General features: G+C 40.8%; 2 protein-coding genes across 5 annotated transcripts in view; one reads left to right on the forward strand and one right to left on the reverse strand.

Moving 5' to 3' along the window:
- The window catches only part of LOC124874960 (caskin-2-like), a 92,963-nt gene extending 71,988 nt beyond the window's left edge, over nt 1-20,975 (forward strand). For 3 of the 4 annotated variants that reach the window (XM_047376672.1, XM_047376674.1, XM_047376675.1), the window contains 7 exons: nt 11,944-12,017; nt 12,285-12,395; nt 13,450-13,551; nt 13,678-13,816; nt 14,133-16,379; nt 16,471-16,708; nt 18,088-20,975. In XM_047376672.1, the coding sequence (XP_047232628.1) occupies nt 11,944-12,017; nt 12,285-12,395; nt 13,450-13,551; nt 13,678-13,816; nt 14,133-16,379; nt 16,471-16,708; nt 18,088-18,184 (3,008 nt within the window). In that variant the 3' untranslated portion in view covers nt 18,185-20,975. The remainder of the gene's footprint in view (nt 1-11,943; nt 12,018-12,284; nt 12,396-13,449; nt 13,552-13,677; nt 13,817-14,132; nt 16,380-16,470; nt 16,709-18,087) is intronic. The other variant, XM_047376673.1, reaches the window with a different exon arrangement.
- A 101-nt stretch (nt 20,976-21,076) lies between these two features.
- Nucleotides 21,077-27,826, reverse strand: part of slc9a3r1a (SLC9A3 regulator 1a) — a 34,004-nt gene continuing 27,254 nt past the window's right edge. Inside the window, exons 5-6 of the mRNA XM_047376676.1 lie at nt 22,038-22,142; nt 21,077-21,955 (exon numbers count right to left, since the gene is read on the reverse strand). Of these exons, the coding sequence (XP_047232632.1) occupies nt 21,794-21,955; nt 22,038-22,142 (267 nt within the window). The 3' untranslated portion in view covers nt 21,077-21,793. The remainder of the gene's footprint in view (nt 21,956-22,037; nt 22,143-27,826) is intronic.

Raw genomic sequence — 27,826 nt, forward strand, 5'->3', positions numbered from 1 at the left:
TGGGGACCTTCAGTGGTGCTCAGGCTCGTCCCAGGCCGGTAATTGAAGTTGTGATCCGTATGCACCGCGTGCTGGGCCACCTCTGCCTCTGTATGGACAGGCCGAGGAGTCATGGCGGGACCATAACACCCATACCCTCCGGGTGGACCATTCTTATGGGGACAATCTCGGGCCCAGTGTCCAGGCTCATTGCAGTAGTAACACACATCAGCATTACCCAGTCTTCTCTGTGGTCCTCTCTGAAATCCCCTTGCTCTTGGCCCTCCCCGTCCCCCAAAACGACCAGCATGTCCCTGATATGGGACTGAGGCCTGATGCCACTGTCCTGCTGTTTCTTGATTTCCAGGAAATGGAGGAGCCTGAGGGGGCTGAGACACTGCACCTTCATACATAATTTTAGATGTTTTACCCTCCTTCTTCTTTTCCCCAAACTTCAGTTTAGCTTCTGCTAATTGCATTTTCGGGAGCTGAGTTTGTAACGTTTTTAATTCACTCTTCTCATCTTGTTTTGCCTCTTTGCGTTTAGATAAATGATGTATCAGGTGGCGATCCCATACTACTACTGCAATTTCTGATACAGGCAAATCTGGATTATCCTCCATGTTCGTTTTAACCTGCAGCGGTAACCCTCGTAGGACAGCATCACGGAACCAGTCCCTTTGGGGACCAGCTCTGTCTGGATCAGTTCCTGTCTGTGTTTGCCACATGGATTTGCACTGATCTAAATATTCTCTAGGATTTGTGTTTGCGTTCCACTCAAATTTTGGAATGGTACGTCCTCTGGATACTGGATACATTTGTCTAAGAGCTGTGCCTATATGAGTGGAATATACAGTAAGTAGGACCTCATCTGGTACTGTTGTTGTACCTGCAGCAAGTTCTATGTCCCTACAGCTGTGTGGCTTCATGCATCGTCCAGCAATGGCCCGATAGTCACGTAGAGCTAACGTGGTACCTGCTGTCAGGGAGTCTAGAGTCTGTAACCATATAGACGCTCCTTCTGAGATGGGAGGCAATTTGTCACACAAAGTGGTAAGATCTCCCAGTGCAAAAGGTTTGTATCTATTTGCTCCAAATTGTTGTTGGAACAGTGGACCCATATAAGAAGATTTGGACTGATTTCGGGGTCTCATGTTATAGCCATGTCCAGCAGGGGGAGGCATAGCCTCAGGTACTAGTTGCATTGGGGTTGAGGAAGATAACATAGCTTCCTCATTTTCAATTGGTGTCTGATTCTGTACTGTAATAGGTGGTGCCTGCATATGATAAGTTACTGCAGTCGGTGGTTCGTCTTTTATCCATTTCCCTGACACTGACATATTAACTGAGCCCTCAGTTACATCGGCTTTCAGAGGTGTGACCAATTCCATATCACTAGATGAATGGGAAATACACTTTATTGGGCCAGAAACTGGCCGCAGTTTGTCCCGTAATACCCGGTCAGCAAATGGATCAGTTTGTGGGGCCTGTGATATGAATGATCCTCCAATTGACAATACAGACCCATCATTGGAATGTGAGGAGAGAAGGGGGATGGGGGCCGTGCAGGGAGGTTCATGAGGAGCCTGAGCAGTTACTGGCAGTAAATCACACACTCTGACTTCTCCCCCAGTTGCTTGCAGCGTAGGATATAAACCAGTAAGAGGAGAGGTGGGGGCCGTGTGGTGTGGGATGATTTGCTAGATGGTCATATGATGGCAGCATTTCAACTGTACTGCTATCCTTAATCTGTTTACTTTTCCAGTCTCTGTTCTCAGTCATAGCATGATCACTACTCTGCCACAAGAATCTCATTTGTAACCAAAACTTTTCGTCTTTTTCTGCTTTATTTGCCAGGTCCTTCCATTTTCCTCTGCTCAACCAACTGCTGCCTCTACACATTTTTTCAGCCAAATCTCTCTCCTTTCTTGCATTTTTTTCCTTCAAACTAAACCACATGCCAACACTCTCTTTATCTGTCCTACTTTTTCCATCTTTTGACAATTCTTCATTTATTTTACAATCCATCCGTTTAACCAACTTCTGTTCCTCTTTGTATTCAAATGTTTTTTTAATAGCAGTTTTCATTATCAACAGCTGATTTTCTATGGTTTTCCATAAAACATTCTGTTCTTTTGCACTGATATCCATTTCTCTATTAAATTCACTTTCCATCTTATAACGACTATCCTTTTTTCTAAAAGATATATTTTAATACGTTATCTTAGTCACTCATTCAATTCTGACCAACTTTCAAGACACCAGAACACATTCAACCCCCAGAAGGCTGTTTTTAGTGGCCAGTGTGTGTGTGTGTCTCACAGCTTATGGACTTAAACTATAAATCTTGTCTAATGTTTGCCGGAGTGTATGTGTGTCCAGCTCATGCACTTTTCTGACCCTAACAAGTCTGTTGTTGGTTATTTCTCCAACTAACATCTCATTCTTTTACTCCTAACCAGTCTGTTGGTTTATTTATACCCAACTAACAGCTCATTCTTTTACTCCTAACCAGTCTGTTGTCAGTTTATTTATACCCAACTAACATCTCATTCTTTTACTCCTAACCAGTCTGTTGTTGGTTATTTATCCAACTAACAGCTCATTCTTTTACTCCTAACCAGTCTGTTGTTGGTTATTTATCCAACTAACATCTCATTCTTTTACTCCTAACAAGTCTGTTGTTGGTTATTTATCCAACTAACAGCTCATTCTTTTACTCCTAACCAGTCTGTTGTTGGTTATTTATCCAACTAACATCTCATTCTTTTACTCCTAACAAGTCTGTTGTTGGTTATTTATCCAACTAACATCTCATTCTTTTACTCCTAACAAGTCTGTTGTTGGTTTATTTATACCCAACTAACAGCTCATTATTTTACTCCTAACAAGTCTGTTGTTGGTTATTTATCCAACTAACAGCTCATTCTTTTACTCCTAACAAGTCTGTTGTTGGTTATTTATCCAACTAACAGCTCATTATTTTACTCCTAACCAGTCTGTTGTTGGTTATTTATCTAACTAACATCTCGTTCTTTTACTCCTAACAAGTCTGTTGTTGGTTTATTTATACCCAACTAACATCTCATTCTTTTACTCCTAACCAGTCTGTTGTTGGTTATTTATCCAACTAACAGCTCATTCTTTTACTCCTAACCAGTCTGTTGTTGGTTATTTATCCAAATAACATCTCATTCTTTTACTCCTAACAAGTCTGTTGTTGGTTATTTATCCAACTAACATCTCATTCTTTTAGTCCTAACAAGTCTGTTGTTGGTTATTTATCCAACTAGCATCTCATTCTTTTACTCCTAACAAGTCTGTTGTTGGTTATTTATCCAACTAACATCTCATTCTTTTACTCCTAACAAGTCTGTTGTTGGTTATTTATCCAACTAACAGCTCATTCTTTTACTCCTAACCAGTCTGTTGTTGGTTATTTATCCAACTAACATCTCATTCTTTTACTCCTAACAAGTCTGTTGTTGGTTATTTATCCAACTAACAGCTCATTCTTTTACTCCTAACAAGTCTGTTGTTGGTTATTTATCCAACTAACAGCTCATTATTTTACTCCTAACCAGTCTGTTGTTGGTTATTTATCCAACTAACATCTCATTCTTTTACTCCTAACCAGTCTGTTGTTGGTTATTTATACCCAACTAACAGCTCATTATTTTACTCCTAACCAGTCTGTTGTCAGTTTATTTATACCCAACTAACATCTCATTCTTTTACTCCTAACAAGTCTGTTGTTGGTTATTTATCCAACTAACAGCTCATTATTTTACTCCTAACCAGTCTGTTGTCAGTTTATTTATACCCAACTAACATCTCATTCTTTTACTCCTAACAAGTCTGTTGTTGGTTATTTATCCAACTAACATCTCATTCTTTTACTCCTAACAAGTCTGTTGTTGGTTATTTATCCAACTAACAGCTCATTCTTTTACTCCTAACCAGTCTGTTGTTGGTTATTTATCCAACTAACATCTCATTCTTTTACTCCTAACAAGTCTGTTGTTGGTTATTTATCCAACTAACAGCTCATTATTTTACTCCTAACCAGTCTGTTGTTGGTTATTTATCCAACTAACATCTCATTCTTTTACTCCTAACAAGTCTGTTGTTGCTTATTTATCCAACTAACAGCTCATTCTTTTACTCCTAACCAGTCTGTTGTTGGTTATTTATCCAACTAACATCTCATTCTTTTACTCCTAACCAGTCTGTTGTTGGTTATTTATACCCAACTAACAGCTCATTATTTTACTCCTAACCAGTCTGTTGTCAGTTTATTTATACCCAACTAACATCTCATTCTTTTACTCCTAACAAGTCTGTTGTTGGTTATTTATCCAACTAACAGCTCATTCTTTTACTCCTAACCAGTCTGTTGTTGGTTATTTATCCAACTAACATCTCATTCTTTTAGTCCTAACAAGTCTGTTGTTGGTTATTTATCCAACTAACATCTCATTCTTTTACTCCTAACCAGTCTGTTGTTGGTTATTTATCCAACTAACAGCTCATTCTTTTACTCCTAACCAGTCTGTTGTTGGTTATTTATCCAACTAACATCTCATTCTTTTAGTCCTAACAAGTCTGTTGTTGGTTATTTATCCAACTAACAGCTCATTCTTTTACTCCTAACCAGTCTGTTGTTGGTTATTTATCCAACTAACATCTCATTCTTTTACTCCTAACAAGTCTGTTGTTGGTTATTTATCCAACTAACATCTCATTCTTTTACTCCTAACCAGTCTGTTGTTGGTTATTTATCCAACTAACATCTCATTCTTTTAGTCCTAACAAGTCTGTTGTTGGTTATTTATCCAACTAACAGCTCATTCTTTTACTCCTAACCAGTCTGTTGTTGGTTATTTATCCAACTAACAGCTCATTCTTTTACTCCTAACCAGTCTGTTGTTGGTTATTTATCCAACTAACATCTCATTCTTTTAGTCCTAACAAGTCTGTTGTTGGTTATTTATCCAACTAACATCTCATTCTTTTACTCCTAACCAGTCTGTTGTTGGTTATTTATCCAACTAACAGCTCATTCTTTTACTCCTAACCAGTCTGTTGTTGGTTATTTATCCAACTAACATCTCATTCTTTTAGTCCTAACAAGTCTGTTGTTGGTTATTTATCCAACTAACATCTCATTCTTTTACTCCTAACCAGTCTGTTGTTGGTTATTTATCCAACTAACAGCTCATTATTTTACTCCTAACAAATCTGTTGTCAGTTTATTTATACCCAACTAACAGCTCATGACCGGTCTTACAGTTATGATAACTGCTGTTCACGGCTCTTTAAGATAAACATGTAAAACTCACAGAACTTTCTATATCTTACGGGGTTATTTCCACCGCTTATATTGTTCCTTCTAAGTTTATGTGTTTATAATCTGAATTTTCACAGAGAAATATTTTGTTACTCATCAAAAGCAGCAATCAGCAGTCTATCGTAAGGTTTCCAGATATAAAACTGCATTCAGTCACCTGCTTATGAGAGAGCTGCTCTCCACAGCTGCTTCTCCAGTCACACACAAGTTTTCACTCACTCCGCCTAATAATGTCTGTAACACAGATTAATTCCTCTGCGCACAGCTCATGAGTTTTTTTTACCAAAAAGCCTGGTCTTGCTGAATTCTATGTCAGCTCACAGTTCATTACTTTATCACAAACCTGATCTTGTTGGATTATTTCTCCAACTCACAGTTTATCACTTCACAGGACTTATTCTCAGACTATGTGTTTGTGCTTTTATTACATCTGTAATCCGGTTTTACTGAGGCAGAATTCACGTAAAACACGGCATTCACACCCAAGTGTTTGTGCCTGATCTCAGTGTATTTACTTTTCTATAGAATTTGAGGTTTCTCACTTCCTCGGGCCTCTAACCCAGCTAACAGTAGACCTCCGTCGAGGACGTATTCTGAACCGCCACGTTCGAGAAACTACTATATTTTCCACACAATACCACCACTAAGTCTTGTAATTCTCTTAAAACAACATCTTATTCACCAGTTTAAATCCTAGTCAACATTTATGACACTCTTTTTCTTAAGTTTTGGCTGACTCAGACTTACTTAGACATCAGACACAATATTAATTTAGCCTATCAAAAATCCAAAAGCAGAGTTTGATTAAACAGGTTCTGCTTACCTGTTGTGTAGTTTTGGCTAGCCCGTGTCTGATGTCTTTTGGTCCTCGTCAGTGGTCCGAATTTCTTTCGCCTGTTGTTCCAAATCCCGGACGAGCCCTCAATTGTTGAAGCCGTCTCTGCTTCCCCGGGTCCGTTGATTTGGGTACAGGTTTCAAAGAGTGAAATAAACACAAGTACAATCTACTTATGTTCGCCTCTGCAGAGTGAGAGATGGAGACTCCAGCCAAGTACCTGTGAGCCCAACTCTGATCAACTCTTGCTTCCAGCTCGTTTTATTCAGTCTCAAGGGTGTGTTCAACATATAGATATATCATGTCATAGATATATTATGTCACACATGTATAACATAACATAACAGTCCCTTAGGTCCAAATAAGGAATACTTCTGATTGTAACATGCAACTCATCCTCCCCTGTCTCTGGCCTTCCCTGTCCTCTTCTAATTTATGACCTTGCCCTCTCTATGCTTCTCACTCCCTATGTTTTCACTCCCCTAGGCCCCTTCTATGCTTCACTCCCTAGGCTTAACCCCCCTATTTCCACACATTCCAGTTACACACATAGATAGTTTATATTCTACAAAAGGCTTACAGTTTATGATGAAGGCTTTCAGGTCTGGAGAACAGTGCTGCTGAATCACTGTCACGTCGTTGCACCAACCACTGTTGAGGTAGAAACAGATTCCTCCACCTTTCGCTTTGCCAGAGAGTTCCGTGTCTCTGTCCGCTCTGTAGAGCTGGAATCCTGCCAGCTGCAGCGCAGAGTCCGGTATTAATCCACACAGCCACGTCTCCGTGAAGCACAAAACTGCCGATGAATAAAAGTCCCTGTTTTTCCCCAACAGCAGTTGTAGTTCCTCAATTTTGTTGGGAAGTGAGCGCACGTTAGAGAGAAATATTCCAGGTAACGGTGTTCGTAGTCCACGCTGGTGAAGACGTACCAGCAACCCAGACCGTTTCCCTCTCTTCCGGCGTTTCACCGCGTGAGCAAAGGTGAGCAAAGGTGAGCGCACCTTTGACCAGAAAGTCCAAAAATTCCAGAGCAGTAGGCAGAAAAGTGGGAAATAACTCCTTTGGTGTAGTAGCCCTGATGTTCATGAGTTCTTCTCTGGTGAGAGAGCTCCGGGTACCATCACAGAAGACCGTTTTAAAGCAAAAAACAAAACAAAACAGTGCGCACCAACACGCTGAGGCGACCATCTGCGGCGCCATCTTGATATCATCATGTAAATATATGCTTCAAGAATGTGCCAATTTTGGAAAACATCTAACTTCAGGGCCTATGTTTCTCTACATAAAAAACCCTAACTAACAGCAAAATCCCTGATAAACTCCGCCTGGAGACTTCATACAGAAAGTTTTGATTGGCAATGTTTTTTAGTACAAAACTACTGTAAATGCTGTTTTTGACTTTTCTACAGGTAAATTACACAGAAGCACCCCTCAGGTCTGTTTGAAAAAAGAATAAGTGACATAAACATATTTCCCGATTTTGCATGTTTTGATATATTCAAGGCCTTCTCTAAAAACCTTACAGACTGTGATGGTTTGTTTATTACTTACAGTAAAATTACCTTTCTACGTTAAAGGTTGAATTTTCTTTATCATCCCAATTCAAGAACTGAATCTAAGTAAATTTAATTGAAAAGATTAACCACAATGCAGCATACATGTGATAGTTAATGCTATCACATCTGCAGATACTGTGATGGTTGCATCTCAAGGATCCCTGGGCTTTCTTCTACCTCAGGAATGTGACCACAGTACACGGGAGCAGCATTTCATTTGTTCTATACGATCAGCTGTTATTACTGTCAGTCTGAAGGGAAATGAAACAGACGGAATAAAGACTTACCTAAGCTCACTTCTGAAAGTAATAAAGTTATTTCTTCTCTCTGCCCATAAACCTAGTACATCTCTCCACAAAGTAAGGGCTTGTTTTGCCATCAGGTGGAATCAAAATCACCGGGGTTTGCATGGGCTGGAGGAGTTGTTCAAACCCAAGGTTCTTTTGCAAATATTCAGGTGTCACACTTTGAAGCTGGGGAGGATTTCTGTCGACCAAGGGCTGGGAAGTGAGCAGGGAGAACTGAGGCAGAAGAGAGATGAGGAGTGGGAGGGAGGGATCGGAGATAAGAGACTGGAGCTAAAGCAGAGAGAACAAAACATATCAGTCAAATAGAAGTGAGGTTGGGAATCAAGCAATTGAGTTAACTTAAAGAAGTGGCTGTGCAGCTTTAGATATAAGCTGAAGGAAGGATGAAGAGCCAGACGTCAGGGGCCCTGCAGCTCTTTGTCCTCCCTAAGGGTAAGAAGTCATATTTGGATTTAACAGGCTGCGATTTTATGTTATGTCTTGTAACGCAGGTTTTCTATGAGTGGCCAGAGAAATAATAGAGGTCAAATGGTCCAAGAAGACTATTAAAAATCATGTAAGGAAAAATGTGTCAAATGTGGAATAAAACAAACATGATGTCTTTATTGCTTTCTCTCTCATACTCAACTAAATAAAATATCTGTTTTTGTTGGACTTTGTGAAGATCAAAAGCTGAGGAAGACGTTTTGACTCTAGCCTGAGGCCAAATACCTCTCCTCTAGGTGTTGTTTACTTCCCTGGGAGACCAGGGCCCTGATGTATATACCAAAGCAAAGAAAAGCCCAATTAAGCTGAAATAAAAGGTGAAGAAGTTAGTGGCAAAGACTGCTGAATTGTGCAAGCTTTTATTATGGTAAACCGCACCAACCATCAGTCTTTGTTTAAGTGGACATATGAGAACAAATATTGCAAATATGACCTCAGGATGTAGTAACAAGATATTTTCAACAAATGACATTAAAATGTACTTTTTAGTAGGTAAATATTCTTATCTTTCTAAAATTAGGGATTAGGTAACAAAAATGGGTTGCTTTTTGATGTGTGGTCTCAGTAATATGACACAGCACAATGGCTTCTGGTGAAGACGATAAGGAACTAACTTTTTGTGTCCTTACAAATTGCCAACATGTAAATCTCACAAATGTTCAGCCTCGTACAAAAAATGTCACACTCTGATTCACAACGTTCATTTTGTTTATGCATTAAGAGCACTTTTCATACAGTTTAATGTAACACAAAGTGTTTTGCAGATGTTAAAAACAGATTTGTTCGTCAAGCCTACACATGACATCCTCAGTACATCACATATTTTGTTTGTAACCATTAATATGATACATTTGAAATCTTAATTAGTGTTTGTTTTTTAATAAAGTGCTTAAAGTAATGCATTATTTTACTAACCTTTTCATTTTTTAGCTTTGGGTAAAAGGAATTAGTTCAATACTTAATCTTTTTCATTCTGTCTGTCAATTTCTTGCCTGCTGTGTTTGTGGTGGGAGGCCAAATATTTGTTGTCTGTGAAGCAAAAAATAATTTTAACCTGTTGAAAGAGACCGCTAATTGCCTTCACCTGCTGAACTTAACAAGCATGGGTATGGCAGCATATTGGTGCTATTTGCTCTGTAAATCAGACAGTGAGACAAAGCAGATAGCAGGTGGAAATACTGGGCGCAGCTCAATGTGGGTGGATGCAGACCTCAGCCTTTTGTTGCTGTGGCCACAGCTGGAGAAAAATAAACAGATGATTCAAATAGCTATGAATGAAGAATACTTCAGAGGTTTTTCCATGATGTACTCCTTTACTCCTTTATCTGTGTTTTGGGAAGGCTGCTGTGTGGTTAATCCAAACTGTAATTATTTAAAGGTGGGTGGGTCCTGGCAGGTGACCTGACTCATCAAAAGCAAAGAAAACTGTGGAATGATAAAATTGAAAAGTTGACCCCAGGCCACAACAAGAACTAAAAGTAGAGAAAATGGGAGGGAAGGGTTCATTCCTCAGAGATCTGTGCTAATGCGTTAAAGGTGGTCAGGTGTTTCCCAAGATCAGATAAGATTCCTTTACAGACCTGGAGAGACCTAGAACACCATCTCACTCAGCTGCATGGCTTAGATCAATGCAAACTGATCATTTGTGTTTAGCAAATAAAGCTGAGATGCATAAACAACACGCATCACTGCTGAATCTTTTATATCACCTCATTAATGTGTCTTTTTGCATCCTCTAGGTGTCTTTTTAGTCTACAGGTCCTTCTCAAAATATTAGCATATTGTGATAAAGTTCATTATTTTCCATAATGTCATGATGAAAATTTAACATTCATATATTTTAGATTCACTGCACACTAACTGAAATATTTCAGGTCTTTTATTGTCTTAATATGGATGATTGTGGCATACAGCTCATGAAAACCCCAAATTCCTATCTCACAAAATTAGCATATTTCATCCGACCAATAAAAGAAAAGTGTTTTTAATACAAAAAATGTCAACCTTCAAATAATCATGTACAGTTATGCACTCAATACTTGGTCGGGAATCCTTTGGCAGAAATGACTGCTTCAATGCGGCGTGGCATGGAGGCAATCAGCCTGTGGCACTGCTGAGGTCTTATGGAGGCCCAGGATGCTTCGATAGCGGCCTTTAGCTCATCCAGAGTGTTGGGTCTTGAGTCTCTCAAGGTTCTCTTCACAATATCCCACAGATTCTCTATGGGGTTCAGGTCAGGAGAGTTGGCAGGCCAATTGATCACAGTGATACCAGGGTCAGTAAACCATTTACCAGTGGTTTTGGCACTGTGAGCAGGTGCCAGGTCGTGCTGAAAAATGAAATCTTCATCTCAATAAAGCTTTTCAGCAGATGGAAGCATGAAGTGCTCCAAAATCTCCTGATAGCTAGCTGCATTGACCCTACCCTTGATAAAACACAGTGGACCAACACCAGCAGCTGACACGGCACCCAGACCATCACTGACTGTGGGTACTTGACACTGGACCTCTGGCATTTTGGCATTTCCTTCTCCCCAGTCTTCCTCCAGACTCTGGCACCTTGATTTCCGAATGACATGCAGAATTTGCTTTCATCCGAAAAAAGTACTTTGGACCACTGAGCAACAGTCCAGTGCTGCTTCTCTGTAGCCCAGGTCAGGCGCTTCTGCCGCTGTTTCTGGTTCAAAAGTGGCTTGACCTGGGGAATGCGGCACCTGTAGCCCATTTCCTGCACACGCCTGTGCACGGTGGCTCTGGATGTTTCTACTCCAGACACAGTCCACTGCTTCTGCAGGTCCCCCAAGGTCTGGAATCGGCCCTTCTCCACAATCTTCCTCAGGGTCCGGTCACCTCTTCTCGTTGTGCAGCGTTTTCTGCCACACGTTTTCCTTCCCACAGACTTCCCACTGAGGTGCCTTGATACAGCACTCTGGGAACAGCCTATTCGTTCAGAAATTTCTTTCTGTGTCTTACCCTCTTGCTTGAGGGTGTCAATAGTGGCCTTCTGGACAGCAGTCAGGTCGGCAGTCTTACCCATGATTGGGGTTTTGAGTGATGAACCAGGCTGGGAGTTTTAAAGGCCTCAGGAATCTTTTGCAGGTGTTTAGAGTTAACTCGTTGATTCAGATAATTAGGTTCATAGCTCGTTTAGAGACCCTTTTAATGTTATGCTAATTTTGTGAGATAGGAATTTTGAGTTTTCATGAGCTGTATGCCAAAATCATCCGTATTAAGACAATAAAAGACCTGAAATATTTCAGTTAGTGTGCAATGACTCTAAAATATATGAATGTTAAATTTTCATCATTACATTATGGAAAATAATTAACTTTATCACAATATGCTAATATTTTGAGAAGGACCTGTATTTAATCGAACAGGTCAGACTTTGGCATCCCCCAGGATTGACTGACTGATGTGTGTTTTGTAGGTGGTTCTCGCCGACAGGCCAACAGCACTCTTCAGAAAGGCTTCATCAGACCAGAACAACTTTTGAAGGGCAAGGTGAGTTACTTAGTAAGTAATGAGTATATAGACATATGCAGATCCATTTAAGCCACCCATAATTTCTTAACATTATGCCCCCAAAAGATTGTGATGTATTTTTTACAGTAATCCACATCAACACTCACACTTTTTCCGTCCAGTCCTATTAAGCAAAATCCTTGTCAGTATGGTGTGCTCTGTGCTTTTTCTTTAAGACATTTGACTCCTTTGAATTTGTATATGGGTAAAAAATGTACCAGAAACATCACCCTTGTGTGTCATTAGGACTCTGAAGCCATCTACCAATGGTTGTGTGAGTTCCAGTTGGAGCAGTACACTTCCAACTTCATTAGAGCGGGATATGATGTTCCCACCATCAGCAGGATGACCCCTGAGGTGTGGTAACATTTCAGTATTCATAGACTGTTGTCAGCTTTTTTTCTAACAGGAGTTACTGCTTTGGCAAAAGAAATTAAACTAAACTGTTGATTGTCCGGAGACATGTGCTGCAACTTTAAAATGTATGTTTGACTATAAAGTCTTAAATGTATATGTTCTGTCCTTTTGAATGCTCTATCAGAAAAAAGCTGTTTTTTCTGCTATTTTTAACACCATTTAATTACTAAACATGCTGTCGCTCATGTTCAGTATTTTTTAGTCATGTAAACTCAGTGGTTTTATTGCAGCAGTCTCAGACTCTTGTATTGCTACCGTTTAGATCTGCATCTGCTGTAAAATTTGATTCCATGCAGCAGAGGTAATTTAGACATTTGATTTAAGTGTGTTGGACTGAACTCCAACCACAGGGGACTGGAGTTTAAGACCTTTTCTCAATGGCTTGGGTTCTCTGAAGTGCCCCCTAGTGGAAGAGACTGGTTTTCCGACAAGAAACTGACATTCGAGTTGGTTGCCAAGTAAACATGACAATAAAAGGCTCATTTATTTCTTGTCAATGAACACTTGCAAGAAAACTATGGTACAGTATGTGATTAGCTTTATGAAGTTTAATTCATGAATTAGTTGAAATTAGTTCTGATGTTTGTCTAGGGCTCCACTATCAGTGACTGGCACAAAGAGACAGACCATACAAGAAGCTAACTACATGGTTAGTATCTACAGAATAAAAGACAGATACCGCAGTTACTTCGTAAACTGTACAAAAAATGTGAATATGGCTACTAAGTGCTGTCTCCATGACTTTTCTGGTACCAAAAATGTATGAATCCAAACCAAGAAAGTAAAGGATTAGTTATTCCTCTGACCAACATTTATGCCTGTTTTGACCATAGGTTCCCGAACAGTTTTTCTCTGGTACTCAACTTCCAGGAACCTTTTATATCTTTAGGCTGTGTTTGTGTGCGTTTTACTTTACCGGGCTATGTTGACTGTGTTCCATTTTTACTCTAACATCAAAGCACATTTTTCACAATTTTTCCACCCCTGCCCTTAGGATCTCACAGCCATCGGCGTGACCAAACCAGGCCATAGGAAGAAGATCTCATTGGAGATTGGGAAACTGAGCATCCCTGAGTGGCTGCCAGATTACATTCCTGTGAGAAATTACTTTTAAAGACCACGTTTACTTAACTGCTCACAAAAAGGTACTATTTTTCTATGACCTATGACAGACTTGAAAATCTTTTTTCTATCTATCCCCCCCGTGTGTTTGTTAATTCAGTCGGACCTGGGGGAGTGGCTTAGCGTAATTGGGCTGCCTCAGTACCAAAGGCGATTATGTGACAATGGCTATGACTCCATTGTGATTGTTAAGGACATCACCTGGGAGGACCTGCAAGAAATAGGGATCACTAAACTGGGTGAGAAAATGGATCAGATTTTTTCAGGTCTAATATCTGTCATGTCTGTACACATCATAATCAATAGAGTAGACCTCATTGCAGAATAACTTTACTGAATTACAATGGACCTGATATTTTTCGTATTAGCTAAATGTAAACACCATTTAAAGACTTCAAGCACATTCTCCAAACCAAGCAGTGCATCCTAAGCACATTTAAATAAAACAAAAATAATTTGAACCTAAACCAAGACAAAAATGAATCCTTCTTTTATCTACGCTCTGCTTAAGATAAATCATCATTGTTAAAAAAAAAAATTCTCTCTGGTTTTCAGGCCATCAGAAGAAGCTGATGTTAGCAGTGAAGCGACTGTGTGACCTGCGGCGTTCTCGTAATCAGGCTGACAGAACGGGAGAGGGTCCTCTTAGAAGAAAGCCACCGGCGTCTCTAGAGGTGGTGGCTATCGAACACACACCAACACACTCTCATGCGCACTCTGAAGCCCCATCTGAAAACTACTGCCCCTCCCCTCGCACCCCCAGAGCCCTCCTTTCCTTCCAGGACAGTGAACTGAGCGCAGAGCTGCAGAGTGCTATGATGGGCAAGGTAGGGGGATCAGCTTCAGAGGCTTTCTGCATGAGGGGAGTGCCCTCCTCTGCTGTTATAGCTGCCATGTCTGTCAGTCAAGAAAGCATAAGTAGGCGTTCGCGGGGTTCAGGGAAGTCTGGAAATTCAAATTCAGGAAATTCCCATGATTACCAAACGACACTGTGTTCTGCCAGAACACCTACTAGGCCTGAGGAGAATCTGAGCAGCGGGGAAATGGAGGAGGCCAAACCTGAGCAAAGCAGTCCTGGAGGCAGAAGTAAGCAGGTGTCTATTGAGATGTGGGAACATCACAGTTTGTCTGGTACCCCAGAGAATAAGCATTTCTCCACCGTGACATCAAACAAAATACCTCGCATTGCTTACCCAGCAGTCCCACCTAAGTCCAAACACCTCCAGTCCCCCAGCCGCCTCTATCAGCCTCAGTACCACCCCCAGCACCAGCCTATCTCTTCTCCATCATCTCCACCTCCACAACCCTCTCCCACAAAGAAGTACTTCAATCACCTGCAGGCTCAGGCAGGAGGTGTCAACGGCTCTCCACGAGTACTTTCTAAACCTCTGCCTGGAGCCATCCCTGTGCTTAGACCTCCACCAGCACAAGCCCAAGGTGATGACACTCAGAGGGTGTCACAACAGAAGCGTGCCCAAAGCTTGACTCGCTATGCTCTGTCCGATGGAGAGCCTGACGAAGACGATGATCTCCCTCTTCCCTCTACCTCTTCTTCCTCCGTAACAATGCCATCCTATGCCACACTATCTCGCAGGCCGGGACGTGCTTCAGGACCCTTGCGTCAAGTCAACCGCAGCCATTCCTTTGCTGTGCGCTCTCGATACAAAGGTCCACCTCCTCCGCCTCCCAAAAGAATGAGCTCAGTGACTGACAGTCCTACAAGACAGCAGGGAAGCAGCACAGCAGTAGAGCAAGAGTTGAAGGCTGGGGTTGAGACAGACAGTGCAGGCAGTGTGAGAAGCATTGCTGCCAAGTTAGAAGGCAGCAGCAGTTGCAGTAGCCCATCGAGGAGGATAGATATACCACCAAACTTTGTCCATGTTTCACCTGTTCCCAGCCCAGTTTCCTCACCAATTTCTTATGGATTACCATCACACATAATTCTACACCATTCCAAACCTGTCCCTGCCCTGGGTTTGGGAGGCTTAAGGAGGGTAGGAAGTGAGAGAACAGAAGGAGATCCTGACAGACACAGAGGTGGGAGTACAGAAGGGATAACTGAAGAGAAACTGAAAGCAAGACAAAGTGAAAAACTATCCAGGAATGCTTCTGTATCACCAAAAATCATTTCTGGGAATCTACCTTTCGCTGAAGATGGTAACCTTACTATTAAACAACGACCCAGGATTGTAGTTGTTGCCCAGACAGACACAGACACCAAGTCTGCATTAGATGGTCCAGTCCAGACACAGAACAGCTTGGAGCCTCCCGAGTTCAACCTGAAAGAGTCTGACACTGTGAAAAGACGGCACAAACCCAAAGACAAAGGTGCTTCCACACCAGACGAGGCTACCACCCCCAACGGAGAGGAAAATCACCTACTGAGTACCAGCCCACACACATACAGTGAAGTCAGAGCTGCAAATACAGGGGAAGTTCAGACAGCAGGAAACGTTTTCTATAGAATTGGCTCTGTAGGGAAAGGTTCAAAACCTCCTGTGTCTTCAAAACCTTCCAGTCCTCTAAAACAAACCCCTAATTGCAGTCTAATGAGCCCTCAAGGCATTGATCCGACAGCACGAGTTTGTGCACAAACAGCCATTCCGAAACTGACCAGTGTGCAGATACACACTGTCTCTCCAAGCATGAATGGAAGCTTTCACACCCAGACATGTATGCAAAGCCCTAAACCTGTTAGGGCTTTACAGACAGTGGGGTCCAAGCCGGACAGTCAACAGAAAGCTGCTGCTCTGCCCGGATCAAGGCTCCATCAGCCCAATACAACATCCAATTCAACTGGAGGTAACTATCAACATCGGAAACGTCTTTGTGTCTATCATATTCTTACAGCTCTCTTATTTTAGATGTAACATGGAACATGTTGTTTCCTCAGGAGTAAATCTCCAGATGGTCCAAAGTGTCTGTTTTGCTGCACCATCTTCCCCGACACTGACATCCTGCTCCCCTAACCTGGCCTCATCAGGTCAGGCAAGAAAATCAGGGGGAGCCCCGTCTGGTGTAGCAGGTCTGGAGGTTCTGGCTCAGAAGAGACTGGAGCAAACCAGTACATCACTGGAGGCTGCTCTCAAAGTGGTGGAAAATGAACTCGCACAAGGCAGTAGTGTGGATGGGTAAGAACCTCCTTAATGGAAAGTTCTAAGCTGGATCACAGTTAATGTGAAAGGATATAGAGGGGTTCAAGTAAAATTATTCAATTAAAATCTTATCTGAAGCTAATAACCAGTCTGGGTGTGGATAAGACTCCATTTGGATCTAAACCAAGGTCCACCATATAGATAACTGGAGCCTCAACGATATCAATAGGATTTTTTTCACCAAAGCACTTCTAAAGGTGGGCCGGGGTTGGTGCTAGAGTCAATTCTTAACTGGTTTAAAAAAAAGATAACTGGTTTGTTTTAGTTTTGGCCAAAAATTATTTTTGATCTTCACACTTCTGTATTACATTGGAGTGGCTTAGACTCAGTGGGAAATATAGTCTTTATAAACACTCTTTCCAAAGCTGACTAGAATTTCTGTTAAACAGTGCTACAAACATGACTTACACAAGCTGTCTCAGGACCTACAAACATCACTTGTTAATATTAAAACACTTGACAGTGTGTCTAAACTGAGTTGTGAACAGGGTAAAAACATCAGTTATGACAGCAGCTACATCATGTTGACCCACATTCCTTTCTTCACAGGCTACTTCTTGAAGCCTGAAGATCTCACTCTAAACGTTCTGTAGTACATGTGTCTTAGTAAAACATTCAAGTAGTATCAGGTTTCTAATATGTAGAGTACTGAATAGATGTCATCAGTTTATATTGTAGTATAGGTACAGATGACTGGAATGCCAATATTTAATCAACTTTGGTTCAAAAAGCAGACTGGCTCTTAACTGCTTTTTGACTGTGATCACCAAATCGGATCACACTGCTTTTGATTTTAATGCCACCAGAGTGGCAGAGCGGTATTTCTGCAAATGGCAGTAGGACCACTGGGAGGAGCCAGAGGAGCTTGATTTTTTTGCAGATCATCTGTCTCATATTCTACTGTCATGACATAGTGACAGTTTTAAGAAATATATTAAAGATTAAGTTTTACAAAAGTTTCCTACTGCAGCTTTAATAGACCATGCATGATTGTACTTCTATTGTTCTTCAATTTAAAAGTTCTGTTTCCACAATAGCAGCATTAATGACATAATTTACATACCTGAGACTTGAACACTTTTTCAATTACTATTAAGCCCAATTATGCCTAACCTCTCCAATTTGAGTCATGCCTCAATATCTAATCTATTGCAATTGCTTTATACAAATGAAAAATCTCTGCTTGTTTTAGCATCTGCCTGACAGCAAAAAAATAATACTTTTTTTGTATTTAATTGTACATACATTCAAGAAGTAAGGGGTTAAAAGACAGCTGAATTAATGTTCACTTAGAATCAGTTAATGTTAACTTTTTGTAGGGACATCTTCCTGACTGTTTGCTGTCTGTTTCCCAGCAGCCGCAGTTCAGTGAAGGCAGCGGGGAATATTCTGGATGACATCGGCAACATGTTTGATGACCTGGCTGACCAGTTGGATGCCATGTTGGAGTAATACCCACAGGCTTTCTGCTTTTTCCAAAGCCAGCAACAGATGGACAGCTGAGACTCGTCACCTTTGATGCACCTTGGACCAACAAACTGTAGAGCTCAGCTCCTCCTCTGTCCATCTGGATGGATCAGTGAAGGTGCATCTGAGGATTTTCCTGCACAATATAGGCCAATTTTTTTATTTTTTATTTTATCCTTAAACCTAAGCACTTGGCCTCAGGACACGCACCTGGGAATGTTCCTGGATGGACAACTGACAGTAGCTGAAAGATCAGCCTGCAGATATCTGTTCAATATGTAATGACTTAAGGAAAAGAAGGTCCATCATACATGTAAACACAGAGAATATATTTTTTAACAATGATGACTGAATTAGTTTACATAGTTATATGCATATTTTGCATCTTTATGTCAGTAACAAGTTTGATGTATTGAAAGAAGCTAGTTTTACCAAGTTTTTATCAAAGTCGTTCCATCTAGTCAGTGAACAAATCACACACCTACTCTGAACTGACAGCTGGGATTATTCTCAGCTCACCCTGGGTTGCTAAGAGGAGAACTCACTGTAAACAAGCTGCTTCCAAAGAACAGTAACACCCATATTTTACTTTTGCATTTCAGCTGAGGTCAGTATGTTTCTTGGGAGGCTGGAAATGTTCCGCGTTTAACAAGGACAGCACACTCCAGGATTCTGTGTACATTTGGATGTCTGGATTGTGTCTAAATTATTGAAATAGAGAAAGGTTTAAACAAATATTTTTCTTCTACCTAGTAAGGTATTTAAAAGTACAAAATGAAATTATAAGTAACAGTTTTGACTTATTCTGTCTAAATACATTGACTTTATGTCTCCTGAAATTCTTTTGAAAAGGTTTTTAAATGAAATAGTTTCCTCAAACCGTTAGCTGATTTTTCATGTTATTTTAATTCCACAAAATGAATGTCTTGCTTCAACATTTAGTTTTCAGCATTTACATTCCTGCAAACATGTGGCGCTGAAGCTGCAGATACCTTTGAGATGGAATAGTATGGGGGATATCAGGGTGGACAGTCCTTAACAAAATGACAGGGAGAGCAGAATAACTCTTTTCATACAGAATTGTTAGCTTCAGTTAATTTACTGCGACTGTCACTAACAGGGATTATCTCACCAAAGCTGTCGGCTGACCTTCTAATGACAAACTGTGGTTTTATTTATTTATTTTGGTGTGTTTTTGTTTTACACTGCTGTATTAAAATAAATACAGTATCAAGGAAAGACTGGTTTGAACCTATGTTGTTAAAATGTACTCTTCAGGAGAAGTAAATCAGTATCAGCAGTGTTAGGTTAACTGAAGATGTAACTGAGATTCCAGCACCTTAGATATTCACCATGGAACAGGAACCTATTGTTTCTAACATTAAAAAGCAGTCATCTTCTTTAAAGGACGGTTAAACAAATAAAAAACATGACAAAGCTTACAATACTCTTTGGTAAATACTCTTTGGGACTGACTTAACTGACCAAAACGTACTCTACCATTTTAGGTTGAACTTTCCAGATCAGAAATGCTGCATAAGGTATTTGTTTAAATGTTTTTAATCAGAATGATACAGTCGGCTTGTGATTGGCAGATATGGCTAAGAGATGTCCGAATGTGACACGTCTTCTGTGGTGTTACATTGTTTGATTTTTTAAAAATATTTCTAAAAAGCAATTAAAACACGTTATAGGTGAAATGGCTTTATTGAGCAAATACATCAATATTTTACCAGGAGTCGATATCTACAGTGCTGCCCTTCCTTCATAAATCCTGTAATTCCCTTTGACATGTTATCAACTTGAATCCTGATTGGCGTCGAGCCATTCTTGTTTCATTACTGCTTGAAATTGACCCTGGTCTTCTTGACTGCATATTCGAAATTTTCATGTTTTAATCTTGAAGCCACTTTGTTTCTTTGTCCATGTGACACATTGCTCCATCATGCTGGAGTATACAGCGATATCACTTGTATTCTAACCATTACATTCTTGCACTTCCTGCAGAGTTTCAGTCCGTCCTTGATGTTTTTCTTGGACTAACCCGTCTAGTGACAAGGCCATTGTTGTAAACTCTTCACCTCACTGTGCACTCACGCTCAGTTGCTGCCGATGTTCACTAGGCTCTGCACTGGTGGCAACATAAGTCTGTACTCCTTAGATGAGGTGGTTGTGTTGTTTTCCGGCCAATATTGGGTGTCCTGTAATCTTCACCACTATGGAACATTTTATTTTAAAGATCTTGTACTTTCAGGTGTGTTATTACATGATTTGATTCACTGACAGATGGCTGCATGCAATTTCTAAAAAACTCAGAAGCTGCAGAGTTAGCAGAAAACACAACATTTGTGGCCCTTGCAAAACTGTTGACCGTTATTATATGTGAGCAGCTAAAAGCACTTTGTTTTGACTGCGGACTGTTTTGTAAATTTATACTGTTGCAGGTTTAAAAACTCTGATAACAATTTGCAATTAATTTCAACAATTTGGAGGGTTTGTTTTAAAGCCAAAATGTTCAGCAGTCAAATACAATAATTTTGTTATATTTATATGTACTTCCTGCAGCTGTGGCGATGTGTATTTTCGATATAGAGGTTGACAATCGGACAAGATTTTGCAATGTTTGGCTTTCTCTGTTTTTTGTTTGTTTATGTTTCCTAAGGAATTCTGTCATCCTGGAAAGAACAGAGAGACCAAAAGTAGCAACCTGTTGTGTTCTTGGTGGATCCACCTAGAAATAGTATATCTCGTATAAAAGAAGTAATATGAAACTGAATTATTTTCTTTTTTTTTTTTATGGATACTCCAGCTGTGAAACGCTTCACAAGAAAGCATTTGCTCTTGTATCATTAATGAACATCACAACACAGACTCAGCTCTGTTTGATCCAAATGCTATATTTTTCATCATTACATTCTACAGAACAGAAACATAAGAACATACAGTTTTTTTTCCTAAAACCCTCCTGTGATACACATTCGAACCAACAGGTACAGCTATAAACATGAACCGATTTCAGCAGAATCGACAGAACACGCAGGAACGTTTCAGATTTCGTCGGTCCAGCCAAAACGTCTCCTTAATCCATGTATGTACATGTTTATCAAAGACAACAAAAACAGTAATCTCATATCTTGGAATCAGACATCAGAACATAAAATGTGAAGGTCCCAGTAGTTACTGACTGAAATAAATGTATATTGATTTGTTCACCTCCGAAAATTTTGACGCAGAATATGAGAAGAATTTATTTTGTTGACGCCCTGCTATTCAGCACGCGCTCCTAATGAGAAACTGAGCAAAACTACTTCAACTCTTTATATTATAGAAACATTTATTTCTGCGTGAGATGCTGGCAGTCTAGTCGTCATTAAAACATGAAAGAATGAAACAGAAGTGGCAAATCTCTAAATTAAAACAATAAAATCAGGATATAATACTGTTAAACCTGGGTTTAAGATGAGTTGGTTCGTCAGACTGCAGGATCCTCACAGCAGCAGACGCATACATAATGAGAGGCTTATTGTCTCTGAATTCTCCACTGGGGGCAGTGGAGCTGGGGGGCAGCACAGAGCCCCATGGAGGTGATGACGTTTATAGGTTGCTGAACAGTTCGTTCCTCTTGCTCCAGTCCATTTGCGGGGCTTTCTTAGCGGCTCGCTTCTGATGGGCTCGTTCTTTGGCCTGGGCCAGAGACAAGTTCAGGCTCAATGTCTCGGCCGGTTGTGATGACTCGTGTTGCGGGGTCCTCTCGACCTGCACACATGCATTTGGACTGAGAGTTGCTGTTCTGGTGCAGAGCTGCACTAACACCTTGCAGGTTTCCGGTAAATCTTACCTGTGGAGGTGAGGAGCTACGATCTGCTGCTGGCTGGGAGGTGTTAGATGAGGAACTGGAAGATTGGGAGCTCACAGACAGTTTAGGCTTAGACTTTGAGGCTACCTGTCAAACACAGATTTCAAAACACAATCTTTGAATCAGGGAAATATCACGTGGTCTCACATCAGGCAGGAGATAGCCATATGTTTAAATCCAACTGTAATTAATAATTGATCTGTCTAGAGAAATAGAGGTTCAGGAACTCAATAACCGACTGAAGAAGAAGTTACAATCGTTGTCAACAGCAATAACCATCTAACACCAAGCGACTTCAAAATGAATACACTGGAATTGTCTCTTGAAGTAGTCAAGATGGCAGCCCCGCAAAAGAAATAAAAAACTGATTTAGCAAAGCAGCATCAGCTATGACAGGAAACGCCAGTGCCTGGAAAAGCAACTCTATCAGCTTCCCTGTGTAGGTTGGATTTTACAAATCACTGGTACCCTCCACCCTTCTCTCTCAATGTGAGATCTAGACTCTTGCAGCAGACACTGAGTTAAAGGTACAGTCTTTTGAAACCAAGAGCAGGAGGAGGAGAATACAGGTCCTTCTCAAAATATTAGCATATTGTGATAAAGTTCATTATTTTCCATAATGTCATGATGAAAATTTAACATTCATATATTTTAGATACATTGCACACTAACTGAAATATTTCAGGTCTTTTATTGTCTTAATACGGATGATTTTGGCATACAGCTCATGAAAACCCAAAATTCCTATCTCACAAAATTAGCATATCATTAAAAGGGTCTCTAAACGAGCTATGAACCTAATTATCTGAATCAACAAGTTAACTCTAAACACCTGCAAAAGATTCCTGAGGCCTTTAAAACTCCCAGCCTGGTTCATCACTCAAAACCCCAATCATGGGTAAGACTGCCGACCTGACTGCTGTCCAGAAGGCCACTATTGACACCCTCAAGCAAGAGGGTAAGACACAGAAAGACATTTCTGAACGAATAGGCTGTTCCCAGAGTGCTGTATCAAGGCACCTCAGTGGGAAGTCTGTGGGAAGGAAAAAGTGTGGCAGAAAACGCTGCACAACGAGAAGAGGTGACCGGACCCTGAGGAAGATTGTGGAGAAGGGCCGATTCCAGACCTTGGGGGACCTGCGGAAGCAGTGGACTGAGTCTGGAGTAGAAACATCCAGAGCCACCGTGCACAGGCGTGTGCAGGAAATGGGCTACAGGTGCCGCATTCCCCAGGTCAAGCCACTTTTGAACCAGAAACAGCAGCAGAAGCTCCTGACCTGGGCTACAGAGAAGCAGCACTGGACTGTTGCTCAGTGGTCCAAAGTACTTTTTGTCGGATGAAAGCAAATTCTGCATGTCATTCGGAAATCAAGGTGCCAGAGTCTGGAGGAAGACTGGGGAGAAGGAAATGCCAAAATGCCAGAAGTCCAGTGTCAAGTACCCACAGTCAGTGATGGTCTGGGGTGCCGTGTCAGCTGCTGGTGTTGGTCCACTGTGTTTTATCAAGGGCAGGGTCAATGCAGCTAGCTATCAGGAGATTTTGGAGCACTTCATGCTTCCATCTGCTGAAAAGCTTTATGGAGATGAAGATTTCATTTTTCAGCACGACCTGGCACCTGCTCACAGTGCCAAAACCACTGGTAAATGGTTTACTGACCATAGTATCACTGTGCTCAATTGGCCTGCCAACTCTCCTGACCTGAACCCCATAGAGAATCTGTGGGATATTGTGAAGAGAACGTTGAGAGACTCAAGACCCAACACTCTGGATGAGCTAAAGGCCGCTATCGAAGCATCCTGGGCCTCCATAAGACCTCAGCAGTGCCACAGGCTGATTGCCTCCATGCCACGCCGCATTGAAGCAGTCATTTCTGCAAAAGGATTCCCGACCAAGTATTGAGTGCATAACTGTACATGATTATTTGAAGGTTGACGTTTTTTGTATTAAAAACACTTTTCTTTTATTGGTCGGATGAAATATGCTAATTTTGTGAGATAGGAATTTTGGGTTTTCATGAGCTGTATGCCAAAATCATCCGTATTAAGACAATAAAAGACCTGAAATATTTCAGTTAGTGTGCAATGAATCTAAAATATATGAATGTTAAATTTTCATCATGACATTATGGAAAATAATGAACTTTATCACAATATGCTAATATTTTGAGAAGGACCTGTATGTAAGACAGCTGTTTGCCACACGTGCTGGAGCCAGAAACATTACTCTTAATAGTACAACACAGGAGGATGACATTGTATGGCCACATCCACATCTTGGGCGTGACAGTTAATTAAAAGCTGTTGAATAACTACTTGAGTAGATCCCCTCCTTGAGAGAATTCCCGATCTGCTGAGCAATTTGATGATACCACCACTCAGCCTCATACAAACCCACAATATGACCTTGTATTAAACCCAGGAGCTGGTTTTGCTGTCTAATACATTTATAAGGAATCATCTGTGTCTGGTGATCGTTTTTCATGGTTTAGACTGGATGTCAGATGCTCCAACAACTGCCGGAAAATGCCATCACTCTACTTACGATGCCACTTATACCCACTGGTATCCCATGCAGACGTGGGAGGTTCTTGTCCTTTGCATTATTTCCAGTCTGCATGTGGACCAAATTAAGCTGAACTCAACTTCTCAACTTTTCTTTTCAGTGTCAAAAGTTTCTTTAAAAGTTAGCTGGTGAACACACTGAGAAACAGCAAGAAATTGTCAAAAGACTTTAACAAGGCTGATACATGTAGATCTTATGAAGTACTTAAAGAGGTCCAGCTCTCCAAATCTAAAATGTATCAGAGACTCTCCCTCTGTCTTTCCCCACACCTTTTCATGTTTCTTTTTTTCAGTATTTGTCTCCATGCTGCGACATGTGCTGACCAAAGCTGATTAAACAGGCTTTCATCGTTGAGATATCATGGCACTACAGCCTGAAAAGATCTAAACAACTAATGCTAATGGATAGTAAAGTCACCTGATCTTCTGCAGACTAGGTGTTGCAGGTTCTAAAGCCACTGTACAAAAAGAAACATGAAAAACCAGAATAATCTCTGAATACTTCTTAAACTAATACACAGTACAAATAATATTAATAGATACGATTATTAAGAAATGTCTTTTTAATTTCATAGTGTTCATGCATCTACCTGCCCAAATGTCTGAGTAATTTAGACTCCCTTGAGTGTTTCATTTGTGTTGTGCAAATATAATGCTAAAAATCAGATTATTTTGTTTTCAAACCCGCTGACTGCAACAGCAACACGCTTCCCTAGCTGCATATCTGCCTCTTAATCAAAGAACTAATAATTCATCCAGAGAACTGCTCTAAAAAAAAAACATTTAGACATCAGGCCTGGGATAAAAAAAGCAACACTTTTTTAACATCTAACAACTCAAACAAAGTCTGTATGGAAAAAAAGAAGAAAACTTGGGGGCTGGTTTAGTCCAAACACAAAGAGTGCCCTCTGGTGGAGGAAAATTTGGAAGCTTTGTTTCCAGGCTAGGTAATTTAAAAAAAAAACATTGAAAGATGTACTGCTTCATCCCAGGGATTGAATCACTGGCTCACCACTACTCAGCATGGTGCTGCTGGAGGTTTCTTAATGTGTAACGGGAGCCTTTCCTTTCCCCTGTCGCCACATGCTTGCTGAGGAGCAGCGATTGCTGCAGTGATATATTATAACTAGCATTATAGCTGGGAGTACTTGTTTCACCGTCTCCAGGCTTGCAATTTAAAATAAATCAACCCATAGATGCTTTATTCTGTGTGAGTGTGAAAATGTCAGGTAAAGTGTTGACAGTGATCTTGTTGGGGTTGTGCTCGGCACAGAAGCTTTACACACACCTCTTTAATAGCTCAGCAAGTGAGCTATTAAAGAGGTGATAGCTGGCTAACGCAACCTCTGCAGTCCTCGCTGCTACACTCGTCCCCGGTACAGCTGTCCCCGCCAAAGCCATTCATGTTTTTTGCATTTAGAATAGTTCATGATAGGATGTTTTCATACTTAAAAATTCCACTGTATATTTTCCTGGAAATGAACTGGACCCATTTGTCTTGTGAAGTGCAAAGAATCAGAATCGTACTGAGGTTATCTGGTGGTCACTTCTGGCCCTGGGGTCATACATTGCCCATATGTGTGGTGATGAGCACCACATGACAGAAACCTGCATAGACAAAAGCCATTATCCACCAGGGGGCGGCAAGGACCTGCAAAACCTCTAAAACCAGTGCTTTCATCACCTTCTTATTACTGACTAATTAGGGCACATATGCTGCTCCTGTGTGCCCTGCAGAATGTGACCCTTTATTGACGAGGACTTCCAAGTTGGACACAGCTGATCTCATATGGATCTGGATGGAGCTGGATGATCTCATACTTGAAGCTCATGTTGGTGGACAAACACCGCTGTTTGCTGTGTTACACGACAGCAGAAAATCCAGAAAAAGAATCAGAATGCGTGCCCAAAGAGATCAGCTTCTGCCCTCTGTAGATGTAGCCCAATGTGAGCCATATGATGATAAAACAAGGGGTGTGGTCAGAGGTTGCTGCGTTATGTAACGGCTCCTGAATGAGGAATTGTTTTGCTGCAGGAAGACAGAAAGTAGCTACATGTGAGCCTCGGCTAGTCACCTTATTAGCATAATCCTCAACTTAAAACCGGCACAATCCCATGATCCTCCAAGACACAGAGAGAGAGGGCACACAGAGTGGTGAGCTGTTGTTGCCATGGTGAGAGGTCAGCTACGGTGTCAGCAAAGAAGCCAATCTGCTGCTCCTATGTTGTTTGTGTGAGTGGGACATAATAAACTTCCCCGGTGCCTCCGTCCTCTAACACATTTGGCTAAAACAAAAACTCTTCAAACGGTTAAGAACACTGTCCAGAACTTCTAATCTGCTCCCATGATAACCAGAGGTCAGGTAGCTCTTCCCAAACCACTATCTGTAGGAATGTCTACAGAGCCCCTTGTAGATTTATTTTGTTTGTTTTCTTTATCACACTTAAATGTTTCAGATTATCAAAAAACAAAAATGATATCATACAAAGATAAAAATCCAGGAGTTCACACAAGAACAACATCTAAAGCACTGCAGACCTTCCTTGCCTCATTTAAGTTCAGAATAAATGATTCATTGGGTAGAAAAACACTGGGAAAAATAATCCCCGGGCCAAAACCAATGCTGACCTAAAAGAACACAAAAAGAAGAAAAAAAAAGAATGCCCATTTCATTTATGCAAAAAAAAAAACATCTTTATATTTTGGGAAAATATGATGTGGACTGACAGGATCAAAGTGGAGCTTTTTGAAAGATGTAACCCTAACCCTAACAAAAAAACCTCAAATGGACAGTCAAACATTGTGGTGGTGTGATGGTCTGGGTCTGCTTTGCTGCTTCAGGCCCTAATTGAAGAAGCCTTAAATTCTGCTCTCTAGCGGAAAGGTCTGAAGAATTTCCGGCCATCAGTTTGTTTGTGGGTTATGCAGCTGGACTATGATCCAAGGCACACCAGCAAGTTCACCTTTGAAAGCCTCAAAAAAAACCAAAATGAAGGTTTTGGTTGGTCAAGTCGAAGTCCAGGTTTAAATCTGATTGAGATGTCCTGGCATGACTTTAAACAAGCAGCTCATGCCGAAACCCCCCGGATGTGGTTGACATTTACATAGGGGCCAGATAAGTGTGGATGGCATTTTCTCAGAATAAAAGAAAAGCAGCTTTTTATATTTACTAAGCATATCTTTGTTTGACATTAAAATTTGCTTTATG

Source organism: Girardinichthys multiradiatus, chromosome 10 (assembly GCF_021462225.1).
Source record: "Girardinichthys multiradiatus isolate DD_20200921_A chromosome 10, DD_fGirMul_XY1, whole genome shotgun sequence".
Lineage (NCBI taxonomy): Eukaryota > Metazoa > Chordata > Actinopteri > Cyprinodontiformes > Goodeidae > Girardinichthys > Girardinichthys multiradiatus.